The 23,672-nt window shown below is 42.6% G+C and overlaps 1 protein-coding gene across 3 annotated transcripts; it reads right to left on the reverse strand.

The window, feature by feature from the left end:
• Positions 1-269: 269 nt before the first annotated feature.
• On the reverse strand, positions 270-23,331 carry smn1 (survival of motor neuron 1, telomeric). 3 transcript variants are annotated; one of them, XM_073066157.1, is made up of 9 exons: positions 23,112-23,331; positions 22,392-22,463; positions 16,990-17,112; positions 15,978-16,172; positions 15,726-15,887; positions 7,520-7,591; positions 6,581-6,694; positions 2,921-2,985; positions 270-409 (listed from the first exon to the last, which is right to left on the reverse strand). In XM_073066157.1, the coding sequence occupies exons 1-8, from the start codon at positions 23,295-23,297 to the stop codon at positions 2,932-2,934; spliced, it is 978 nt and encodes a 325-aa protein (XP_072922258.1). In that variant the 5' UTR covers positions 23,298-23,331; the 3' UTR covers positions 270-409; positions 2,921-2,931. The 3 variants fall into 3 exon arrangements, with proteins under 3 accessions (XP_072922258.1, XP_072922268.1, XP_072922277.1); XM_073066167.1 differs by lacking the exon at positions 22,392-22,463; XM_073066176.1 differs by lacking the exon at positions 7,520-7,591.
• Positions 23,332-23,672: the final 341 nt, after the last annotated feature.

Consider the following 23,672-nt stretch of genomic DNA (forward strand, 5'->3'; position numbering starts at 1 on the left):
GAGTGAATATAATGTACATCACTGCCACATGAATTTCTCTGATCACCTGAAGGAATTTCTTTCCTCCCAAACAGCACTCTGCTCCACAACGTCGGGGGGGGGGGGGGCGCTATGGAACTAAGTTAGCCATTGTCAATCACCTCATGATATTTCATAATTCTGCTTATACAGTTACAATTGCAAGAAAACTTGAACTTTCAAGGTGAATTTTCACATCATTGTATCACAAAATAGAACCAAGATAGTGAGGCATCTTTGTAACACGCAAATAAAGTAATGGTTTTTATTTACTATTCAATACAAAAAAATGGCAAAATTCAAGGGATTCACATTCGTGTATAACGGCTTCATTTAGACACAATCCGCAGCAGAACTGTTGCACTCCTCTCCCTAGGAAAGAAACATTCACCTGCAGAGGGGAAAAACAGAGACGTTACTGTTTCCCAAAAAAACCACTATACCAGGGGTGAATGATAAGTTCATGGCCTAAGGTAGAAGGAGTCAATTTTAGATAGATAGATAGATACTTTATTCATCCCCATGGGGAAATTCAACTTTTTTTCCAATGTCCCATACACTTGTTGTAGCAAAACTAATTACATACAATACTTAACTCAGTAAAAAAAAATATGATATGCATCTAAATCACTATCTCAAAAAGCATTAATAATAGCTTTTAAAAAGTTCTTAAGTCCTGGCGGTTGAATTGTAAAGCCTAATGGCATTGGGGAGTATTGACCTCTTCATCCTGTCTGAGGAGCATTGCATCGATAGTAACCTGTCGCTGAAACTGCTTCTCTGTCTCTGGATGGTGCTATGTAGAGGATGTTCAGAGTTTTCCATAATTGACCGTAGCCTACTCAGCGCCCTTCACTCAGCTACCGATGTTAAACTCTCCAGTACTTTGCCCACGACAGAGCCCGCCTTCCTTACCAGCTTATTAAGACGTGAGGCGTCCCTCTTCTTAATGCTTCCTCCCCAACACGCCACCACAAAGAAGAGGGCACTCTCCACAACTGACCTATAGAACATCTTCAGCATCTCACTACAGACACTGAATGACGCCAACCTTCTAAGGAAGTACAGTCGACTCTGTGCCTTCCTGCACAAGGCATCTGTGTTGAGAAAACCTAGCACATTTATTTTTCAACATAATCCCTTCCTACATTTACACACTTAGTCCAGCGGTCATGGAGTATTCAGATCTTGGATCTCCAGAACGTGTCCACAGATGGGTGATTGCTAAGTTTGTGGCCTAAGGTAGAAGGAGATGAGTTATACAGCTCTCGTTACATGCACATGCAGTTCAACTCTTTGAGTGATCATGCAGGAAGTTTGAAGTTAATAACCCATATCTCCTTCTACCTTAGGCCACGAACATCAATCACCCCTGATGATTTATTAACTCCAAATTTTCTGCATAACCACACAAAGAGTTGAACTGCATGTGCATTTAAAGAGAGCTGTATAACTCATCTCGTTCTACCTTGGGCCACGAACTTATCAATCACTCCTCGTAGGATAGATAATATTTCTATCAAACCCTTAAGGCAAAATTTATTATTACAATGTTTCTCAGTTTATCACATTTGCAACACTGCCAAAGTGAGCTTTTTAGGAAAACCCATTAACTGGTATCCGAGTATCCGTCAAGTTGCAGATGGATCCAGGCCAGTGGAACTACAGTGTCACACATTCCCATACAGGACACACCATGCAGTTAGTTCACCAACTCACCTTTTTGTTTTGCCACACAGTACTGAAAGTCTTATTTTATTTAGAGATGCAGCACACAAAAGGCCCTTTTGGGCCCTTCAAGCCACACCACCCAATTTACACTTGCCTAATCACAGGACAATTTACGCTGACCAATTAACTGGTAACACTTTGGACCATGGGAGGAAACCGGAGCACCCAGAGGAAACCCACGTGCACGCAAGAAGGAACATACCAACATTCTTACAGAGGACACCAGAACTTTGATGCCCCAAGCTGTAATAGTGTTGCACTAATCACCGCACTGTTGTGGGGTCCTATCTATCATCATTTTACTTTTGCTAAAACAGTTACATACTGAAAACAGGAGATCTCATTGAAAGGAGATGGAGTTAATAAATTCAAACTCTGCAATCCCCTTGTCTCTACCATTCACTGTGGCTCTATCAGGGGTTCCCAACCAGAGTCCGCACACAAGAGATAATTTGCAGATGCTGAAAATCTGAGCAACACACACACAAAATGCTGGAGGAACTCAGCAGGCTAGGCAGCACCTATGGAAAAAAATAGAGTTGACTTTCCAGGCAGTCCTGCCAAAGGGTTTTGGCCCGAAACATCGACTGTACTTTTTTCCACAGATGCTACCTGGCCTGCTGAGTTCCTCCAGCATTTTGTGTGTTGCAAGGGTCCACAGACCCCTCAGTTAATGGTAGGGGTCTATGGCATAAAAAGAGGTTGGGAACCCCTGGTCTACATGATCTTCAGCTGGAAAGACAGCCTCAGCCCCAAATCTAAAGGCCAAAACACTGGGATTTCGCTTGGTGAGTAGCATAGTTCACTATCAATGCCAGTGGTTGGGTTACCTACAAGGTACCAGTTTAATCTCAATTCCAAAACAAAATTTAGAAAATCGAAAATACTACAGTGCACAACTGTTGTACATTGAGCTTCAAGATCCTGGATTAGCTGGGGGGAAAAGGTGTTCAAGAGGGGTCTTCACAAATGAACAGGCTCCAATAAAATGTGCATATGAGGGTGTTGAAATGAGAACAGGATGAGATTTGGTTCCAGCTCCTTGCTCATTTACAAATTTTTGGTTGTCAGACACCAGCTAGAATAAAAATAATGAATCACCAGCAGGTTAATGACAACTGAATTGCAATTATACCGAGGTTCCACACATTATAAAAACACATCAGCTCACATTTTAATAATCTAAGACCGAGGACTCTTCCCCATGCATGCTTCCATTCGCCCTTGCTTGAGGCCCTAGATGAGAAAGACAGAAAACAGTGAGTAGCGTGACAGGATGGTGGTTTTCTGCAAAGGAGGATAATTCAGTCCATCACCTACATTAAAAATCACCTCAGCTCTTATGAATCAGGAAGGATTTAGACCAGAGGTTCCCAATCTCTTTTATGCCATGTGCCAATACCATTAAGCAAGGGGTCTGTGGACCCCAGGTTGGGAAACTCTGATTTAGACTTTGAAGGAATGAAGATAAACTTCTTGGACAGGATTGTATGCAGTTTGCACAGACTTGCAAGCGAAGCCACTCAAGATTTCAAAATCTTAACAATCTGTGTAAAGAAAATGACTGCAGATAGATTTCAAGTTATGAAGACAGACATCACATTACTGTGCCACTTAATACTGTAACACTGGAAGTTCACTGGTCCTCTATTCAATTCTCTTGCTAGTTGCTGTCAGAGAAAAGTGCAGGAGTCTTGGGATCCACGTTAAAAGGATTGATCAGCAAGGCAGTGGACTTGTTTTTGGGGACTTTGAGGTCCATATTGCACATGTTCCTGATTCTGACTACTCTTTATTTTTTGCTGTTTTAGAGCAGTTTGATCAGAGCAATTGATGCAGACTGGGTGCTTTGGCGAAGAATGGCCTGCAGCCTGCCTTGGACGAGTGCCATGGCACTGAACTGAACTAAACAATACTACTGGACTGCTCGTTTGGTGTTTGATATTCCTTGTGTTGTTAGCTCGCTTTTTGCCATTTGTGCAATTTGTTTGCTTATCAAGCATTGGATGTTTGATGTTTCCTTGAACAGGTTCCATGGTGTTTCTTTGTTTCACGGCTGCCTGCAGGAGGACACATCTCAGAGATGTATACTGTATACATACTTTGATAATAAATGTACTTTGAAATCATCTAATAGGAAAAATAATTCTGCACCAGGACAACAGAAACACCTTCCCAGTGTGTAGCTGCTCTGTGGCTGACTCCTCAGTCACTTTCCCAATTCTACATCCTTTGCAATTCCGAATTCTGCATCAGGACAGCAGACACATCCTGCCAGTCTGTGTACGTATTCTGCAGCTGACTCCTCAGCCACTTCCCAATTCCAAATGGTATAAAATAAAACTGGTGATGGTAACATGGTTAAAGAACAGAAAGCATCTACAGAGAACTATTGTTTACTAGAACAGACAGCAGTTTTCCACACACCAGAGTGTGCATGACATGAGACTGTGCATTTCTCTATTCAGTTTGTTAAACGATACCATTGTGCCTGGGTGCAAGAAAATAGCGTCTTTTCTTAATAAATGTTAATGACATGGACTTGAAAAGATGGGCAACAACTTCAAAATGTGAAGGAAACAAAAGCCTGGAAGAGCAGAGAGAATGAAGACATTACAGACAGGCCTAATGAATGCAAAGAGGATGAAATGCATTTTATTTTGCTAGTAAGAATGAAGAGTGAAGAAATGTCCATCTCCCAGAACATGCCCTCTTCTCATTGGTACCATCAGGAATGAGGTACAGGAGCCTGAAGACACAATCTCAATGTTCCAGTAACAGCTTCTTCCCTTTCACTGTCAGATTTCTGAATAGACATTGAACATATGAATGCTACTTCACTATCTTTTATTTAAAAAAAATATGTATTACAATGTACTACTGCCACAAAGCAACAAATTTCACAACATATGGCAGTGATATTAACCTGATTCTGATTGTGAAGATAATACAATTTAATACAATTCCAAAAGGGTACAGGCTGCTGAGTGTTTGTACACAAATCTTTGAAAAACAACAGGGGGACAGTAGTTTAAAGATAGTATCAACAACCTGAGTTCAACTAACAATGGTAAAAAGTACAGAAAATCTCTGAGTTCTGTATTTTATGGTTTATAACTTAGGAAGGTTGTGAGTGTGCACATGAAAGATTTAGTGGAATGGTTCCAGTTACAAGGGGCTCCAGTTTTATGGAAAGAGGTGAAGCCATTATTTCACTTAGAACAGAGGTAAGGAGATGAAGTTAGTCAAAATAATGAGCTGTCTGTAAATGCAGACAAAACATTTTCCTTTTAACTTTGGCAAAACAGAACAAAAAAAAAGTAAAAATGAGTCCAACCACTTGCATTGGAAGGCATTGCCTGACAGGAAGGAGGAGAGATTCAATTGGAGCTTTGTGAAATAATGATTGGATTTTAACTTCTCTATTTTCTCACTGTTGAAATGTGATTAGTGATGCGAACAAGAACATTTTTCGAATATTTTTTACTAAGGTGACACAATTAAAGATAAAATAATGAACAATTAACATTTCAGAATCAGATTCAAGATTATTATCAACGGCATGTGACGTGAAATTTGTTAACTTAGCAGCAGCAATTCAATGCAATACATAATCTAGCAGAGAGAGAAAAAATAATAAAAAAATAAAACAATAAATAAACAAATAAATCAATTACATATATTGAATAGATTATCAAAAAAAATCTGCAAAAACAGAAATACTGTATATTAAAAAAAGTGAGGTAGTGTCCAAAGCTTCAAAGTCCATTTAGGAATCGGATGGCAGAGGGGAAGAAGCTGTTCCTCAATCGCTGAGTGTGTGCCTTCAGGCTTTTGTGTCTCCTACCTGATGGTAACAGTGAGAAAAGGGCATGCCCTGGGTGCTGGAGGTCCTTAATAATGGACACTGCCTTTCTGAGACACCACTCCCTAAAGATGTCCTGGGTACTTTGTAGGCGAGTACCCAAGATGGAACTGACTAGATTTACAACCTTCTGCAGCTCCTTTCGGTCCTGTGCAGGAGCCCCTCCATGCCAAACCGTGATGCAGCCTGTCAGAATGTTCTCCACAGTACAACTATATAAGTTTTTTGAGCGTACTTGTTGACATGCCAAATCACTTCGAACTCCTAATAAAGTATAGCCGCTGTCTTGACTTCTTTATAACTACATCAATGTGTTGGCACCAGGTTAGATCCTCAGAGATCTTGACACCCAGGAACTTGAAACTGCTCACTCTCTGCACTTCTGATCCCTCCACAACTATTGGTATGTGTTCCTTCGTCTTACTGACGTTGAGTGCCAGGTTGTTGCTACGGCACCACTCCACTAGTTGGCATATCTCACTCCTGTGCGCCCTCTCATCACCACCTGAGATTCTACCAATAATGATTGTATCATCAGCAAATTTATAGATGGTATTTGAGCTCTGCCTAGCCACACAGTCATGTATATATACAGACTAGTGCAGTGGGCTAAGCACACACCCCTGAGGTGCACCAGTGTTGATCGTCAGCGAAGAGGATATGTTATCAGCAATCCACACAGACTGTAATCTTCCTGTTAGGAAGTCGAGGATTCAATTACAAAGGGAGGTACAGAGGCCCAGGTTCTGCAACTTCTCAATCAGGATTGTGGGAATGATGGTATATTAAATGCTGAGCTATAGTCGATGAACAGCATCCTGACATAGGTGTTTGTGTTGTCTAGGTGGTCAAAAGCCGCGTGGAGCCATGGAGATGTAATTTTGTAATTCAATAGAAATCTGACTTCAGTGACAGCCATGTAACTGGAAACAAATGATGGGGGGGAATTAGATTGCAAGTACTTACCAGATAATAACCAGTATGGTAGCCGCTCATGTACCAGGCGATTAACATACTTCCTAAAGCTTCAGCATCCTCATCCGTAGTATCTGGACTCATCGGTGGAGGAGGAGGAATTAACTGTGTTGAGGACGAGGAAAGTGTAGTTTAAAATACAGCTGTCAGGATTTGGAAACAATATAGAGTAAGTGCACTCACTTCTCTGTAGAAACTAACTAGAGAAGTTTCTACAACACTAGTCAGCATTCAAATTACTTTTAATTTTATTTAAAGATACAGCACAGTAACAGGCCTTTCTGCATAATGAGTGTTTGATGGCTCTAGGCCTGTATTCACTGGAATTTAGAAGAATAAGGGGGGGGAATCTCATTAAAACTCATCAAACGTTGGAAGGCCTAGATAGAGTGGATATGGAGAGCATGTTTCCAGTGGTTGGGGAGTCTCGGACCAGAGGGCACAGGATCAGAATAGAGATTTAGAGCAGAGATAAGGAGGAATTTCTTTAGCCAGACGGTGATGAATTTGTGGAATCCACTGCCACAAACGGCTGTGGAGGCCAAATCATTGGGTATATTTAAAGTGGAGGTTGACAGATTCTTTATAAGTTATGGCATCAATGATTACAGGGAGAAGGCAAAAGAATTGGGTTGAGAGGGATAATAAATCAGCCATGATGGAATGGCAGAGCAGACTCGATGAGCCAAATGGCTGGATTCTGCTTCTATATCTAATGGTCTATGGTCTGCGGGTAAGTCTTTGGGATGTGAGAGAAATCAGATACCTAGTGAAAACCTACATTATCACGGGGAGAATGTACAAATTCTTTACAAACGACAGCAGGAATGGAACCAGGGTTACTGACACTCCAGAGTTATGCTAACCGTTTTCTACCATGCATGTGGCCCTTTGGAAATGCAGGTATTTAAAAACAAGAAACTTGCTCACCGGTGGCCCTGTGAGACCCATGGGCAACCACCCAGGTAGAAAAGGTGGTGGACCACAAAACTTCTCATCAGGCTATAAGGAACAAAAAAAGATCTGTAACATCAAAAGTGGGATTGTCCGAGAAAGATAACCAATCAGATATCACTGTACAAACAAACAAAGACCAAGAAAATCTAAAATTTAATTTCTATCCCCTTTCTGGAGATTATGGAGAACTTCTCATTTGCATGCCTATGTATCCCACTATAAATTTCCAGAAAATAATCTTTGAACCAAACTGTTTCAAAGATGATGAGATCTGTGTACCAAACTGTGTACAAGATGATGAGAGGCATTGATCATGTGGATAGTCAGAGGCTTGTTCCCAAGGCTGAAGTGGCTAGCACGAGAGGGCACAGTTTTAAGGTGCTTGGCAGTAGGTACATAGGAGTTATAAGGGGTAAGTTTTTTTTACGCAGAGAGTGGTGAGTGCGTGGAATGGGCTGCCAGCGATGGTGGTGGAGACGGATACAATAGGGTCTTTTAAGAAGCTCCTGGACAGGTACATGGAGCTCAGAAAAATAGAGGGCTATGGGTAACCCTAGGTAATTTCTCGGGTAAGGACACGTTCGACACAGCTCTGTGGGCCGAAGGACCTGTATTGTGCCATAGGTTTTCTATGTTTTTATGTTTCCAGGAAAGTGGAAGTAGACAGATCAATTGTCCTTGTTCCTGCCATGTGCTTGGAGATGGAGGGTACCATTTTGTGGTACTGTTTTACATCCTCCATTTTGAGATGAAGTTGCTTCTCTTTCTGTGTTTTAAAATAGACACAATGTTGTTTCAGGTAGTCTACTGGACTGGAGATAATTTCCAAACAAGGAGTTACTTGTGAGGTGTCTTTGATACAACATAACATGCAGGTTTGAGAGTGTTGGGGCTAGTGCCTGCCTGGAGTGATTCGACCTGATTACTGAAGAGAACGTAGAGCCATAAATTACTGATTGTCACTTGCTGGGAAGAGGGCAATAAATGGATGTTTGCCTGTAGCAGAGTCAATAAAAACATGTTAAAGGTCAATCAGATGACCTACAGCCAATGACAATGGAATGCAATATTTGAATTGGTAAGGAACGAGTATAAAAGTGTACACTTCGAGTATGCTCTCTGCGATAACCCTCTCAAGAGACACACTATCAGAAGGAAGAACCCCCATGCCAGGGTCTGGATGAAGAAAGGATTGATATCCGGCCAACAGAGATCTCTCATTTTGGTGTTATAAATTGAAAAATTGGTCTGAATTAGTATTGGTACAGAGGGAACAGTAGAAATTAATGTTCTAAGCTGTTGGCCCATGGTCAACACAGTTATGATGTTTGTACAGAAACAATAAAGTGTGAGATTCAATTAATTACGAGTTGCATAGTGGATTTCCTAAACTAGTTCTGTTGACGACCAGTCGACATGCTGCTGCTGGAGTCCGACTAAGACCGAGAAAGTAGAACATATCACTCCAGTTCTCAGATCCCTACAGTGGCTTCCTGCCCATCAGAGAGGACTGACATAAAAATATTATTACTGATTTATAAAGCACTGAATGGTCTGGGGCCAAAATATATCTCCGATCTCTTGCTGCATTATGAACCTTCCTGAGCTCTCAAGTCATCTGGGACAGGACTGCTTACCATCCCCAGGGTCAAAACTAAACATGGTGAAGCAGCTTTTAGTTGCTATGCTCCACTTATCTGGAATAACCTTCCAGAGGATCTGAAGTCTGCCACAACAGCGCCTCTTTCACCTCAGACGGTTGAGGAAGTTTGGTATGGGCCGCCAGATCCTAAGAACTTTCTACAGGGGTACAATCAAGAGCATCCTGACTGGCTGCATCACTGCCTGGTATGGGAACTGTATCTCCCTTAGTTGCAGGACTCTGCAGAGTGGTGTGGACAGCCCAGCACATCGTAGTTGTGAAACACACATGACTCAGGTCATTTACAAGGACAGGTGTGTAAAAAAGGCCTGTAAGATCATTGGGGACCCCAGTCACCCCATCCACAATCTATTCCAGCTGCTACCATCCAGGAAACGGTACTACAGCATAAATGCCAGGACCAACAGGGTCTGGGACAGGTTCTTCCACCAGGTCATCAGACTGATGAACTCAAGCTGACTTGAGTGTACTCTATATTACACTGACTGCTCTATTTATTAAAAATTATTATAAATTACTATGATTGATTGCACATTGCACGTTTAGATAGAGATGTAACGTAAAGATTTTTACTCCTCATGTATGTGAAGGATGTAAGAAATAAAGTCTATTCAATTCAAAACTTTAAGCTATTTTAAATTGAGGCTAAAAACTTTTCTTTTTGTTGTAGCTTTTAATTAGAATCTACTGCACTGTAACTTCTATTTATCAGGGTCTCGGCCCGAAACGTCGACTGTACTTCTTCCTATAGATGCTGCCTGGCCTGCTGCGTTCCACCAGCATTTTGTGTGTATTGCTTGAATTTCCAGCATCTGCAGATTTCCTTGTGTTTCTATTATATCATATCTAATTTTTGTGTGATTTTATTCTCTTATATATTGTCCGAAATTTCATGTTTGATTTTTATATGTTGCTCTGTATAAAACACTTTGAAATGCCTTGTGTTTGAAAAGTGTTATACAAATAAACTTGCTTGCTTGCTATCATAAAATTTCCTTACTGCATAGCCCTCTATTTTTCTAAGCTCCATGTACCTAAGAGTCTTTTAAAAGACCGTATTATGTCCACATCTATAAGACCATTAAGACATAGAAGCAGAATTAGGCCATCTGGCCCATCGAGTCTGCTTCACCATTCAATCATGGGTGATCCTTTTCTCTATCTCCTCCGGCCCTCTTCCTGTAACCATTGATAAGGAATAAGGAATACAATAGACAGTCTTGAAATTCAGCTACAGATTGGCAAATATGACATTGTGGCCATCTCTGAAACTTAGCTAAAGGATAGCTGCCATTGGGAGCTGAATGTCCAAGGATATACAGTATATCAGAAAGATAGGTTAGTAGTCAGAGAGGGTGGTGTGGCTCTGTGTATAAGAAATAATACTAAATCATTGGAAAGAGATGACATAGGATTGGAATGTGTAGAATCTCTATGGACTGAGTTAAGAAATGGCAAGGGTAAAAGGACCCTAATGGCAGTTGTATACAGGCCTCCAAACAGCAGCCGGGATGTGGATTACAAATTACAACAGGAGATAGGCATATTAGAAAGGAAATGTCATGAATCGTTGGGGATTTTAACATGAAAGTGGATTGGGAAAACCAGGTCAGTACTGGACCTTGTGCAGTGAAAATTACAACTGAGAAGGTGCTCAGGAAGCCTAATGGTCTGAGGGTAGATAAATCTCCTGGACCTGATGGAATGCACCCTCGGGTTCTGAAGGAAGTAGCTGGAGAGATTGCAGAGGCATTAATGATGATCTTTCAAGAATCGATAGATTCTGGCATTGTACTGGATGACTAGAAAATTGCAAATGTTACTTCGCTATTTAAAAAGGGTGGGAGATAGCAGAATGGAAACTATAGACCAGTTAGCCTGACATCAGTGGTTGGGAAGTTGTTGGAATCAATTGTTAGCGATGAGATTACGGAGTACCTGGAGGCACATGACAAGATAGGCCAAAGCCATGATGGTTTCCTGAAAGGAAAATCCTGCCTGACAAACCTACTGCAATTCTTTGAGGAACGTACAAGCAGGGTAGACAAAGGAGATACAGTAGACGTGGTGTACTTGGATTTTCAGAAGGCCTTTGACAAGGTGCCGCACGAGGCTGCTTAGCAAGATAAGAACCCGTGAAATTACAGGGAAGTTACCAGCGTGGGTGGAGCATTGGCTGGTTGGCAGAAACCAGTGAGTGGGAATAAAAGGATCCTATTCTGGCTGGTTGCTGGTTACCAATGGAGTTCCATAGAGGTCGGTGTTGGGACCGCTGCTTTTCACAATGATTTGGACTACAGTATTAATGGATTTGTGGCTAAATTTTCTGATGATACGATGATAGGTGGAGGAACAGGCAGTGTTGAGGAAAAAGAGACACTTAGTTTAGGGGAATGGGCAAAGATGTGACAAGTGAAATACAATGTTGGAAAGTGTATGGTCATGCACTTTTGTGGAAGAAATAAACAGGCAGACTATTATTTAGATGGGGAGAGAATTCAAAATGCAGAGATGCAAAGGGATTTGGGAGTCCTTGTGCAAGATAGCCTAAAGGTTAACCTCCAGGTTGAGTCAGTTGTGAAGAAGGCGAATGCAATGTTGGCACTCATTTCTAGAGGTATAGAATATAAGAGCAGGGATGTGATGTTGAGGCTCTACAGGCACTCGTGAAACCACACTTGGGGTATCATGTGCAGTTTTGGGCTCCTTATTTTAGAAAAGATGTACTGGCATTGGAGAGGGTTCAGAGAAGATTCACAAGAACGATTCCAGGAATGAAATATTTACTGCATGAGGAACGTATTCAAGGGAGGGCTGTATTCCTGGAGCTCAGGAGAATGAGGGGGGATCTCATAGAAACATTCAGAATGTTAAAGGGCCTGAACAGATTAGATATGGCAAAGTTATTTCCCGTGGTAGGGGATTCTAAGACAAGAGGGCACAACTTCAGGATTGAAGGATGTCCTTTTAGAACTGAGATGCAGAGAAATTACTTTAGTCAGAGGGTAGTAAATCTGTGGAGTTTGTTGTCACGAGCAGCTATGGAGGCCAAGTCATTGAGTGTATTTAAGGCAGAGATAGATAGGTTCTTGATTAACCAGGGCATCAAAGGGTATGGGGTGAAAACAGGGGAGTGGGGATGACTGGAAGAATTGGATCAGTCCATGATCGAAAGGCCGAGCAGACTTGATGGGCCGAATGGCCTACTTCTGCTCCTATATCTTATGGTCTTATGAAGGAGAGAGTTACATAAAAGCATAGAAACCTAAAGCACATTACAGGCCATTCAGCCCAGAATGTTGTGCCAACCACGTAACCTACTCTAGAAACTGCCTAAAATTTTCCTACCACATAGCCCTCTATTTTTCTAAGCTCCATGTACCTATCTAAGAGTCTCTTAAAAGACCGTATTGTGTCCGCATCTATAAGACCATAAAACATAGAAGCAGAATTAGGCCATCTGGCCCATCGAGTCTGCTTCGCCATTCAATCATGGCTGATCCTTTTTTCTATCTCCTCCTACCTTCTCACCATAACCTTTGATGCCATGTCCAATCAAGAACCCATCAATCTCTGCCTTAAATACACCCAACAACCTGGCCTTCCCAGCTGCATGAGGCAACAAATTCACCACCCTTCGGCTAAAGGAATCTCTCCGCTTCTCTGTTTTGAAAGGGAGCCTTCTTACCTGAGGCTGTGCCCTCTTGTCCTAGACCCTCCCACCATGAGAAACATTCTTTCCATATCTACACTGTGAACCTGCTCTGAACCCTCTCTACCATCTTCATGGGCAGTGCATTCCACACACCCACCACTCTGTGTGTGAAAAACTTACCTCTGACATTCCCCTTGTACCTACTTCGTAAAACTATGCCCCCTTGTGTTAGCCATTTCAGTCCTGGGAAAAAGCCTCTGGCTATCCACACGATCAATGCCTCTCATCATCTTATACACTTCTATCAGGTCACCTCTCATCCTCCCTTGCTCAAAGGCCTACTTCACTCAACCTATTCTAATAAATCACATTTTCCAATCCAGGCAACATCCCTGTAAATCTCCTCTGTACTCTCTATAGTATCCACATTCTTCCTGTAGTGAGGTGACCAGACTGAACACAGAACTCCAAGTGGGGTCTGATCAAGAGCTTATACAGCTGTAACGTTATCTCACGGCTCTTGAACTCTATCCCATGGTTGATGAAGACCAACACACCATACGCCAGTACCATGTTTTGTTTTTCTAACTTGAGACTCTGGATGATTTGGAGAGGAAGAAGTGACCTTCTTTCTTACCGCCTGGCCTTATTGCTTTTATGCTTGGAGCCACTGTTAGGGGAGGCACAGAAAAAGCTGGTGTTGGATTAGACTGTTTCATTGTAATTTTTTTTGCAGTTTAACAAATTACCTGCTTCTATTTTTTTATAACTTATATCCATCTAAATGTTTAGTACAGTTACAGTATGTATATGCAGTGGTTCAGTGTGTCCCCTTTGTGGTTACATTTGTATGATTTTGGAAGCTTCCATTGGTATTTCACTATTTGAATAGGGGCTAACTGATTGGTTGACTCTTATCTATGAGTTTGAATTGAATGTACTTTTCTATGGGGTAGAAAAAGAGCTGACCATGCGGTTCCACCAGACTTTGCTTCTCCCTCCCTTCACTTATGAGACTTCTATTACTGACCATTTTTCAATTTTATTTGTTGTATTAGTGCTTAATAAAATGATCGTAAAGCAACAAGCTTTCCACAGGGATTGCTCCCTACGCGACTCCCTTGTCCATTCACTTCCCCCAATCCCTTCCCACCGATCTCCCTCCTGGCACTTATCCTTGCAAGGGGAATGAGTGCTACACCTGCCCTTACACTTCCTCCCTCACCACCATTCAGGGCCCCAGACAGTCCTTCCAGGTGAGACGACACTTCACCTGTGAGTCGGCTGGTGTGGTATACTGCGTCCGGTGCTCCCGGTGTGGCTTTTTATATATTGGTGAGACCTGACGCAGAATGGGAGACCGTTTCGCTGAACACCTACACTCGGTCCGCCAGAAAAAGCAGGATCTCCCAGTGGCCACACATTTTAATTCCACCTCCCATTCCCATTCTGATGTCTATCCATGGCCTCCTCTACAGTCAAGATGAAGCCACACTCAGGTTGGAGGAACAACACCTTATATACTGACTGGGTAGTCTCCAACCTGATGGCATGAACATTGACTTCTCTAACTTCCGTTAATGCCCCTCCTCCCCTTCTTACCCCATCCCTGATATATTTAGTTTTTTCCCCCTCCTTTTTTTTTTCTTTCTCACTCTGCCTGTTCTCCATCTCCCTCTGGTGCTCCCCTCCTCTTTTTTTTCTCCCTTGGCCTCCCGTCCCATGATCCTTTCCCTTCTCTAGCTCTGTATCCCTTTTGCCAATCACCTTCCTGCCCCTCCGGTCTTCTCCTATCATTTTGCATTTCCCCTCCCCCTCCTACTTTCAAATCTCTTACTATCTTCCCTTCCAGTTAGTCCTGATGAAGGGTCTCGGCCTGAAACGTCAAAAGCGCTTCTCCCTATAGATGCTGCCTGGCCTGCTGCATTCCACCATCATTTTGTGTGTGTTGCTTGAATTTCCAGCATCTGCAGATTTCCTCGTGTGAAGCAACAAGTTTGTGTCTATTTCCTGAATCCCAAGAAAACCTTGGATTAAAACATCAGAATCCTTGCAATTTGCTGCACAAAACTCTGCACACAGTCCAGCATGTAACTTTAGCATGGTGAGAGTAGAGGGATGGTGGACAGGTTGCAGATCAAGGTTTCTGCAGACAATCTAGCATGTAATTCCAGCATGGTGAGGGTGGAGTGAATGATGACTGGGGTGGTGGAGATATTGTAGATCAAGGGTTCTGCTCATTCTGAATGCTGACAAGTTTATAGCATAACTATGCAACAGAGGGTTTTGCAGGTTTGACGGTATTAGATTTATCTTAAGTCACAGAACAAACTTGTTATTAACTGCGCTGATCATCAACAACCTCATTGTTAATCACACTAATTTAGTTTGAATCTGCTGACACCTCTATGCTTTCGGGATCCACAAGAATCAAATTGGATGGAGCGTTTTGCTTGTAGTTCTATAATCTTTCAGTAGTATTAGGAGGGTGATCTGAAGATAAATGTCCATTCAGCTAGCACAATAAACAACAAAGACAACAGAACACCAGTACAAAGGAAAACTGGCAAAGGGCTAAGAAAAAAACAGAAAATCTAATAAAATGAAGCGCATGAGTATCATAACAAAAAAGGAAAAAATGTTCAGAAAGACTAGCAATGTAATCAGTAGCAAATTCAGCCCAAACTTGCTGCTTTCTTTTCAGGACCGAGGTAGAATACATGCAGATGAGTAATTGCTGGAGATTTAATTCTACCCCAAATTATATAAGGAACAGACTTTAAAAAAATTCAGAGCATGGGGTAAAAAAAAATGCACTGTAAAAGAAAATGTCTATATGAGCCATTGATTCATGAACTTACAAAGCTAAATCCTGATGTTGGTGGTGGTCGAGGAGGATAACGATGGTTCCAGGCAGACTGATCCATTGGAGATTTTGGCTTGGCTTCATTGGATTGCCGAGGTTTAATTACTGGTGAAATAGCTTCACTCTCATCTGTTGATTGTTGGCCTGTCCCATTTTTCTAAGTTAAAGAAGAGGAAAGTGTGCCTCTTACAACAATAATGGCCAATCTTAAATCGAACAATGTGTACCAAAAACAATTCTTGTTTACCTGTTCAACAGCCTCATTCTCTGCTTCGGATACATCCGCCGGAAGCAAGTCTGATAAACTCTGCTCCTCCTCGTTGCCATAACCAGTGTACATTACAACACACGTTCCCTCCTGCTCACAAATAGACTGAACAGTAGCCAAGTACATGTTGCCATCTTCCGACCATACTGCATTACATGTATCACCAACTCGCCACTGATAAGAGAAGTCATGTACTTTGATAAGTTTCTCTAGAATATTTAACCAAAAGTACAAGGCCACAGTGTCAACCAAACTGACTCACAGAACTCCCAACTATATGCATATCCTCCCATACATTTATCAAGCTAGTAATGAGTATCATAAAATACTCCATGGTATTTATAAATGACTGGACACAGTATACTCCAGTAGCTTATTTAATTCCCGCCACTTATACTCCATTAGCCTAATTAGTTCCCGCCACTGTCAGAAAGGAGTTTGTACTGCGAGGGTTTCCTCTCACATTACTAAGACGTACAGGTTAGGATTAGTGAGTTGTGGGCATGCCTTGTTAGAACTGGAAGCATGGTGACACTTACCTGCTGCCTCCAGCATATCCTCACACTGTGTTGTTGGTCCTTGACACAAACAACACATTTTGCTGTATGTTTTGATGTACATGTGACAAATAAAGCTACTCTTTCTCTTTTATTATGGGTAGAGTTACAGAATTATTCAATGAAATAAATCAATTATATTGAGTGTACATAGAGGGATACAATCTGGGTAGCTATAGAAAGCACATGTTTCTGAATTATGGAGAATTCTGCTTATGCTGAATTCTCAGGAAGGGCAGGAACCCTTGCTTAATCCAGGAACTACCTATACCCCCATCAGCTGGGGATGGTACAGTGACAGAACGTGATTTTTGTATTTGGAAGAGATAAATTCTGACAGTGTAGATATAACATTCTTAGTCAAAACCTGATGATACTAGGCTAATGTGGCTAATTGTCACAGAAGAGGATTTAACAACTGAGGGTGTCCATACTTTCCTAGTTGGATGGCCATTATTCTTCTTCCTGTTTCTGTGCGTCTTATTTTTTCGCTTAGTTCTACTTCCACCGTGCTCCTTGGACAAAGGCTGAACACATTCACCATTCTTCAGCGCATTCTGAAGAAAACAGATGAACATCAAATCAGAAATATTTCACCATGTCATTGAGACAATTAGAGTGAGAAACAGAGCAGAGTTGGTATTAATTACCAATTGACACTAACCAACATTATCATCACCATGCTCACATCAATCTTGTAACCCAGAGCCCACACCAACCATAAATCAGCCACTGACAATAACCAGCATGCAATCACCACATTCACATTCATTCCCCCAGATTCTACCACTCCCAGGCAGAATAATTCTTTTTGGACCCTGTGCAACATTCTACACTGTCTATCAACTCTTCTTTTTGAATTAAAAAGGCATAAATTTGTTGTCCTGAATCAGGAGAAACCTCTGTGGATAGAGAAGGCTTATTAGGAGCCTGGAGATTGAAGAGACAGGTATCAAGTACATTCAATTCAGAACCAAAATGGGAACTGGGACATTGCGAGGAATGTTTAGTGTAGAAAGTGACATTGTACTCTTCACTGTACAGTGTCGTGTACTCTTCAGAGTCGAGGCAGGCCTGAAGCAGAGCACAAATCTGAAGCAGAAGAGATGGTCTGCCCTTTGTTTCAGATGCGTTGCTGCAGCAATTCCCATCTCACCTCCAGCCTTACCCCTGGCTTTCTTTCATACATTTACCCACTGAATAATCATTCACCCACATAGCGGAACTGCCTGACTCTGTGGTAATTCAAATTGCCACTGATCAGCCTTGGAACCTGGAGAAAGATAAGCCTTGGACTGACAAAACGCAGAACAATCTTAAGAGTGATCCCTGAAGAAAAGAACAACTAATAGATTCTTCAGCTTGGTCAATGTTCTCAACCTCAACATCAGTGCTATCATCTGCAGAGTTGTAGGTGGAGTTAGAGGTGAATCTGGCCACAGACAGGAGTGTACAGGAAGTAAAGGTTGAGGACACAATCTAGTGTAACACTACTGTTTAGAATAACTGTGCTGGAGGTGTTGCTGCCTGACTTCACTGAGGCTACGTCCACACCAAGCAGTTTTGAAAATAACTTCATCCACATTAAAACGGGTTTTTGGGCAAACCTCCTCCTACTGGGCATGCGCAGGACACATCAACAGAAAACAAGCGACATGTTTGGTGTCAAATTTCACTGTGAAAGTACGCGTTTGTGCAGTTACAAACTAGAAAAACTTAAAACGAAATTGCCAAACGACTGACAGCTGTTGGATCTCGCACAAGAGGACTTAAAACTAAAAAAAACAAATACTGGAGTGTATGCAGGCAACCGACAGTTCGCGGACAGTATGACCCGACTGACGACGAACATTGAAAAACTGACTAAATTTGTTGCATTAATAAAGCACGTTAAATGTATAAAACATATCTGCATCAGTGTTATCTTGTATTTCCATACAATATTACAGTATGCTGTTACACATCTATTGTCAGGAGTACATGCATAAATAGATAAACCACCTTCATACAAGCAAGGACAGAAAACAGGGCAAAGTGAGTATACTTGTTTATTTAGTAAGTTATGGGTCAAAGTATTTGGTGAGTACATTTCTAACACTTCTGGCTTCAGTCCCATTGCCATCTGTTCTGAAACTGTTAGGTAGCGTGGGGATTGCGTTCAAGAAAACAATGAAATGCCGCGCTGCTGCCATTATCTGTTCTGGCACATCATGACAGCGTTTCTAGAAATCTCCGGTTTCCCCATCCACACTACTCTGCCCAAGCGGCGTTTTCAAATTTACACACTCTGGAGGGCATTTTAGAAAAGCTCCATTTTCGGGGGAGGAAAATGCCGTTTCAGCGTGGACGGAGGGTCAAAACGAAGAGAAAAAGCTTTGGTTACGAATTTATCTGGTCTAGTGTGGACGTAGCCTCATTGTGGTCTGTTGGTCAGGAGGTCAAGAATTCAGTTACAGAGGGAGGCCATGACGCCCAGGTCCAGAGTTTGGTTATGAGTTTGATTGGAGTAATAGTAATGAAGGCAGAAATGTAGTCAATACAGAATAGACATGGGTGCTCATACTGTCCAGATGCTCCAGGATGAGGAAGATCTCATCTGCTGTAGACTGCAAGCTAAATTGCAGTAGGTCAAGGTTGCCTTGGAGGCTGGAATTGATGAGTGCCATGACCAGCCTCATGCAGCTCTTCATGATGATGGACATCAGACCGCTGGGTAGTCATCATTTTAAGTGTGTTATATTGTTTGCTTAGATGCCGTGGTGACAGTAGTCTTTTTAAAGCAGGAGGGAATCCTATATTGAAGCAGGGAAAGGTTAAAAATGTCAGCAAATAACCCCGCCAGCGGAAGTGCACAGGATCTAAGGATTCTGCCGGGGACACCATCCAGACCAGATGCTCTCTGTGGGTTCACTCTTCAGAAGACTGATCGTACAATTGCAGAAGTGACTGTGGGTTCAGATCCAATGGACACTGTAGGGGTGGCCAGTGATACTCCCATTCTTTTCTATTCAAAACATGCTTAGAATGTTATAATCTCACCAGGAAGGGATGTGTTATTCTTGGTGATGCTGCCAATCTTCATTTAGCAATAACACATTATGGTACACAAGACCAGTAGACATAGGAGCAGAATTAGGCCATTCCATCCATCGAGTCAACTCTGACTTTTCATCATGGCTGATCCATTTTCCCTCTCAACCCCATTTAGAACCACAGAACATTACAGAAACAGGCCATTTGGCCCTTCTTGGCTGTGCCAAACCGTTTTTCTGCCTAGTCCCACAGACCTGCACCTGGCCCATGTCCCTCCATATAACTCTCATTCAGGTTTTCTTAAATGTTAAAAGTGAGCCCACATTTACCACTTCATCTGGCAGCTCATTCCACACTCCCACCACTCTCTGTGTGAGGAAGTCCCCCCTAATGTTCCCTTTAAACTTTTCCCCTTCACCCTTAACACATGTCCTCTGGTTTTTTTCTCCTCTAGCCTCAGTGGAAAAAGCCTGCTTGCATTCACTCTATCTATACCCATCATAATTTTATATTCCTCTATCAAGTCTCCCCTCATTCTTCTACACTCCAGGGAAAAAAGTCTTAACCTATTCAATCTTCCTCTGTAACTCAGTTTCTCGAGTCCTGACAACATCTTTGTAAACCTTCTCTGCACTCTTTCAACCTTATTAATATCTTTCCTGTAATTCGGTGACCAAAACTGTACACAAAACTCCAAATTCGGCCTCACCAATGCCTTATACAACCTCACCATAACATTCCAACTCTTAAACTCAATACTTTGATTTATTAAGGCCAATGTACCAAAAGCTCTCTTTACTACCCTATCTACCTGTGACGCCACTTTTAGGGAATTTTGTATCTGTATTCCTAGATCCCTCTGTTCTACTGCACTCCTCAGTGTCCTACCATTTACCTTGTATGTTCTACCTTGGTTTGTCCTTCCAAAGTGCAATACCTCACACTTGTCTGTATTAAACTCCATCTACCATTTTTTTAAAACCATTTTTCCAGCTGGTCCAGATCCCTCTGCAAGCTTTGAAAACCTTCACTGTCCACTACACCTCCAATCTTTGTATCATCAGCAAATTTACCACATTATCATCCAGATCATTGATATAGATGACAATTAACAATGGACCCAGCACTGATCCCTGTGGCACACCACTAGTCACAGTCCTCCACTCAGAGAAGCAATCCTCCACTACCACTCTCTGGCTTCTCCCATTGAGCCAATGTCTAATCCAATTTACTACCTCTCCATGTATACCTAGTGACTGAATCTTCCTAACTAACCACTCATGCGGGACCTTGTCAAAGGCCTTACTGAAGTCCATGTAGACACTTCTCCTGTAAAAAGTGGACGGCAGGCATCTTTAATGGTTATATAGGTTATATATAGGTTATATAGGGAGGCAGCATTAAGAAGAGGGACGCCTCACGTCTTAATAAGCTGGTAAGGAAGGCGGGCTCTGTCGTGGGCAAAGTACTGGAGAGTATAACATCGGTAGCTGAGCGAAGGGCGCTGAGTAGGCTACGGTCAATTATGGAAAACCCTGAACATCCTCTACATAGCACCATCCAGAGACAGAGAAGCAGTTTCAGCGACAGGTTGCTATCGATGCAATGCTCCTCAGACAGGATGAAGAGGTCAATACTCCCCAATGCCATTAGGCTTTACAATTCAACCGCCAGGAGTAAGATATGTTAAAGTGCCGGGGTTGATTGTATTTAATGTATTTAAGTAAACTACTTAAGAACTTTTTAAAAGCTATTATTAATGCTTTTTGAGAGTGATTTAGATGCATATCATATTTTTACTGAGTTAAGTATTGTATGTAATTAGTTTTGCTACAACAAGTGTATGGGACATTGGAAAAACATGTTGAATTTCCCCATGGGGATGAATAAAGTATCTATCTATCTATCTATAGCAATGGCCAAGTGTGTTGGTGTGGCAAATGCTCTGCCTGAAACCTGAAGAAACTGCAGAGAGTTGTACTGAACTGCGTTCACATCACGGAAAGTCACCTCCCCTCCCTGGCCTCTGTCTATATTTGTCACTGCTTTGGTAAAGCAGCCAACATAATCGAAGAGCCCATGCACACCAGTGATTGTCTCTTCTTCCCTCTCAAAAGCCTAAAAGCAGCTACAACCAGGCTCAAAAATAGCTTCTGCCCTGCTGCTCTAAGACTGTTAAATGGTTCCCTACTACCATAAACTGGACTCCACCTACAATCTACCTCATTTACCTGTACTGCACTTTCTCTACAGCTATGCTGCATTGTCACTGTTTTCCCTTGTTCCACCTTAATGTACTGTTGAATGATCTAATCTGTATAAACAGTGTGAAAAAGCAATCTGTTGTAGCTTGATCCCTGAACAAAACTGAAGTCCCCTACACTACCCAGGACTATATTTGGAGATACAAGAGACTGCAGTCCTGACGTACGTCTCAATCTAAAATGTTAACTGTCCCCATCCCCCCTCCATCGATACTGCCTGACCTGCTGAGCTCCTCCAGCATCTTGTATTGCCCAAGATTTCCAGCATCTGCACAATCACTTGTCTTCTTGCTCTTGTTTTAGACTTAAATTTGCTTTAGAACTGATGGTGTTTGATCTGCCAGAGATTTCCAGTACGTACAGTTTTTCCCTCCCATTGTTTCATTTAACCTGTCATCTTTCACGCGCAATACCTGCCAACTTCCCTGTGGAGACCGCCCTCACAGGGAGTATCAGTAGCCCTGCACTCGCACTGCAATTCTGACCAGAGTCAGCCAAGGGGAAACGTTACAACCGAACCTGGTCCACAGTGATCTTACTTTGAATGAGCTCACCGCCTTGTCATAGGCTTTGATCAGCGCCGTGTCATCCCAGATGTCTGAGTCATCACTCTGAAAGAACAGGACAGGCTGAGCGGCTGGATGATGTTCACCGACGCGAGGCAGGGAGAGACGGGCGTGAGTATGGATATGGGTATCTGGCAGCGGAAGAGGAGGAGGCATCAGAGGGGGGAGGAAGAGGGTGGATCAGGAGGGGAAAGAGGAGATTTTAGAAGAAGGAGGAGGAATCTGGGTGGGGAAGGAGGGGGTATCAGGGGAGGAGGTGATATGAGGGCAACGAGAGGATGTCGGAGTGGGGAAGGAGGGGTATAGGGGAGGGAGGGGTATGGGAAGGATGGGGTATCATGGGGGAGGATGGGGTATTGGGGAAGGAGGGGGTATCAGGGGGGAGGAGGTGGTATGAGGGCAACGAGAGGATGTCGGAGTGGGGAAGGAGGGGTATAGGGGAGGGAGGAGGGGTATGGGGGAGGATGGGGTATTGGGGAAGGAGGGGGTATCAGGGGAAAGAAGGGAGTATCGGGGTGGAAGCGGGGGAAGAAGGAGTATCGGGGTGGTAGCAGGGGGTATCGAGAGGAAGGAGGAGGTATCGGGGAGGAGGGGTATCGAGAAGAAGGTGGGGTATCGGGAGGGAGCAGGGTGAATCGGGGGGAAGAGAGGAAGGGTATCGTGAGGAGGAAGGGAATCCGGTCCCGCACTTACCTGGCCGCAGCCCCGTCGGAAAACCGTCTCCCCAACTGAACTTTCTTCACCCATCGTAGTGCCGTCAGTTCGCCCCAAATTTACGTCATCACACCTGGACCGCGCTCCGTCCCTGGCGTCATCAGTGTGCAAACTGGTAGATGCTTTGTCACATGCCAGTCGGGGTTTTTGGGAAATGTAGTACATGTGCTGCAGTAACAATCCCGGTCATGTCCACAGTTCAAAGTAAATGTATTATCAAAGTACATATATGTCATCATTAACAACTCCGAGATTATTTTTTTCCTGTGGACATACTCATTATGTCTAAAGAATAGTAACTGTAACAGGATCAATGAAAGATCAACCAGAGTACAGAAGTATTATATTTTCACAAATGCAAATATAATAATACATTAGAATATGGGGTAACAAGATAGAGTCCTTAACGTGAGCTCATTGGTTGTGGGATCATTTCAATGATATTTATGCCCTTTTGTTCAAGAGCCTGATGGTTTAAGCGCAGTAACTTTTCAAGGACCTGGTGGTGCAAATCTTGAGACACCTGCACCTGTGTCGGCT

The sequence above is a fragment of the Hemitrygon akajei genome, chromosome 2 (genome assembly GCF_048418815.1).
Source record: "Hemitrygon akajei chromosome 2, sHemAka1.3, whole genome shotgun sequence".
NCBI lineage: Eukaryota > Metazoa > Chordata > Chondrichthyes > Myliobatiformes > Dasyatidae > Hemitrygon > Hemitrygon akajei.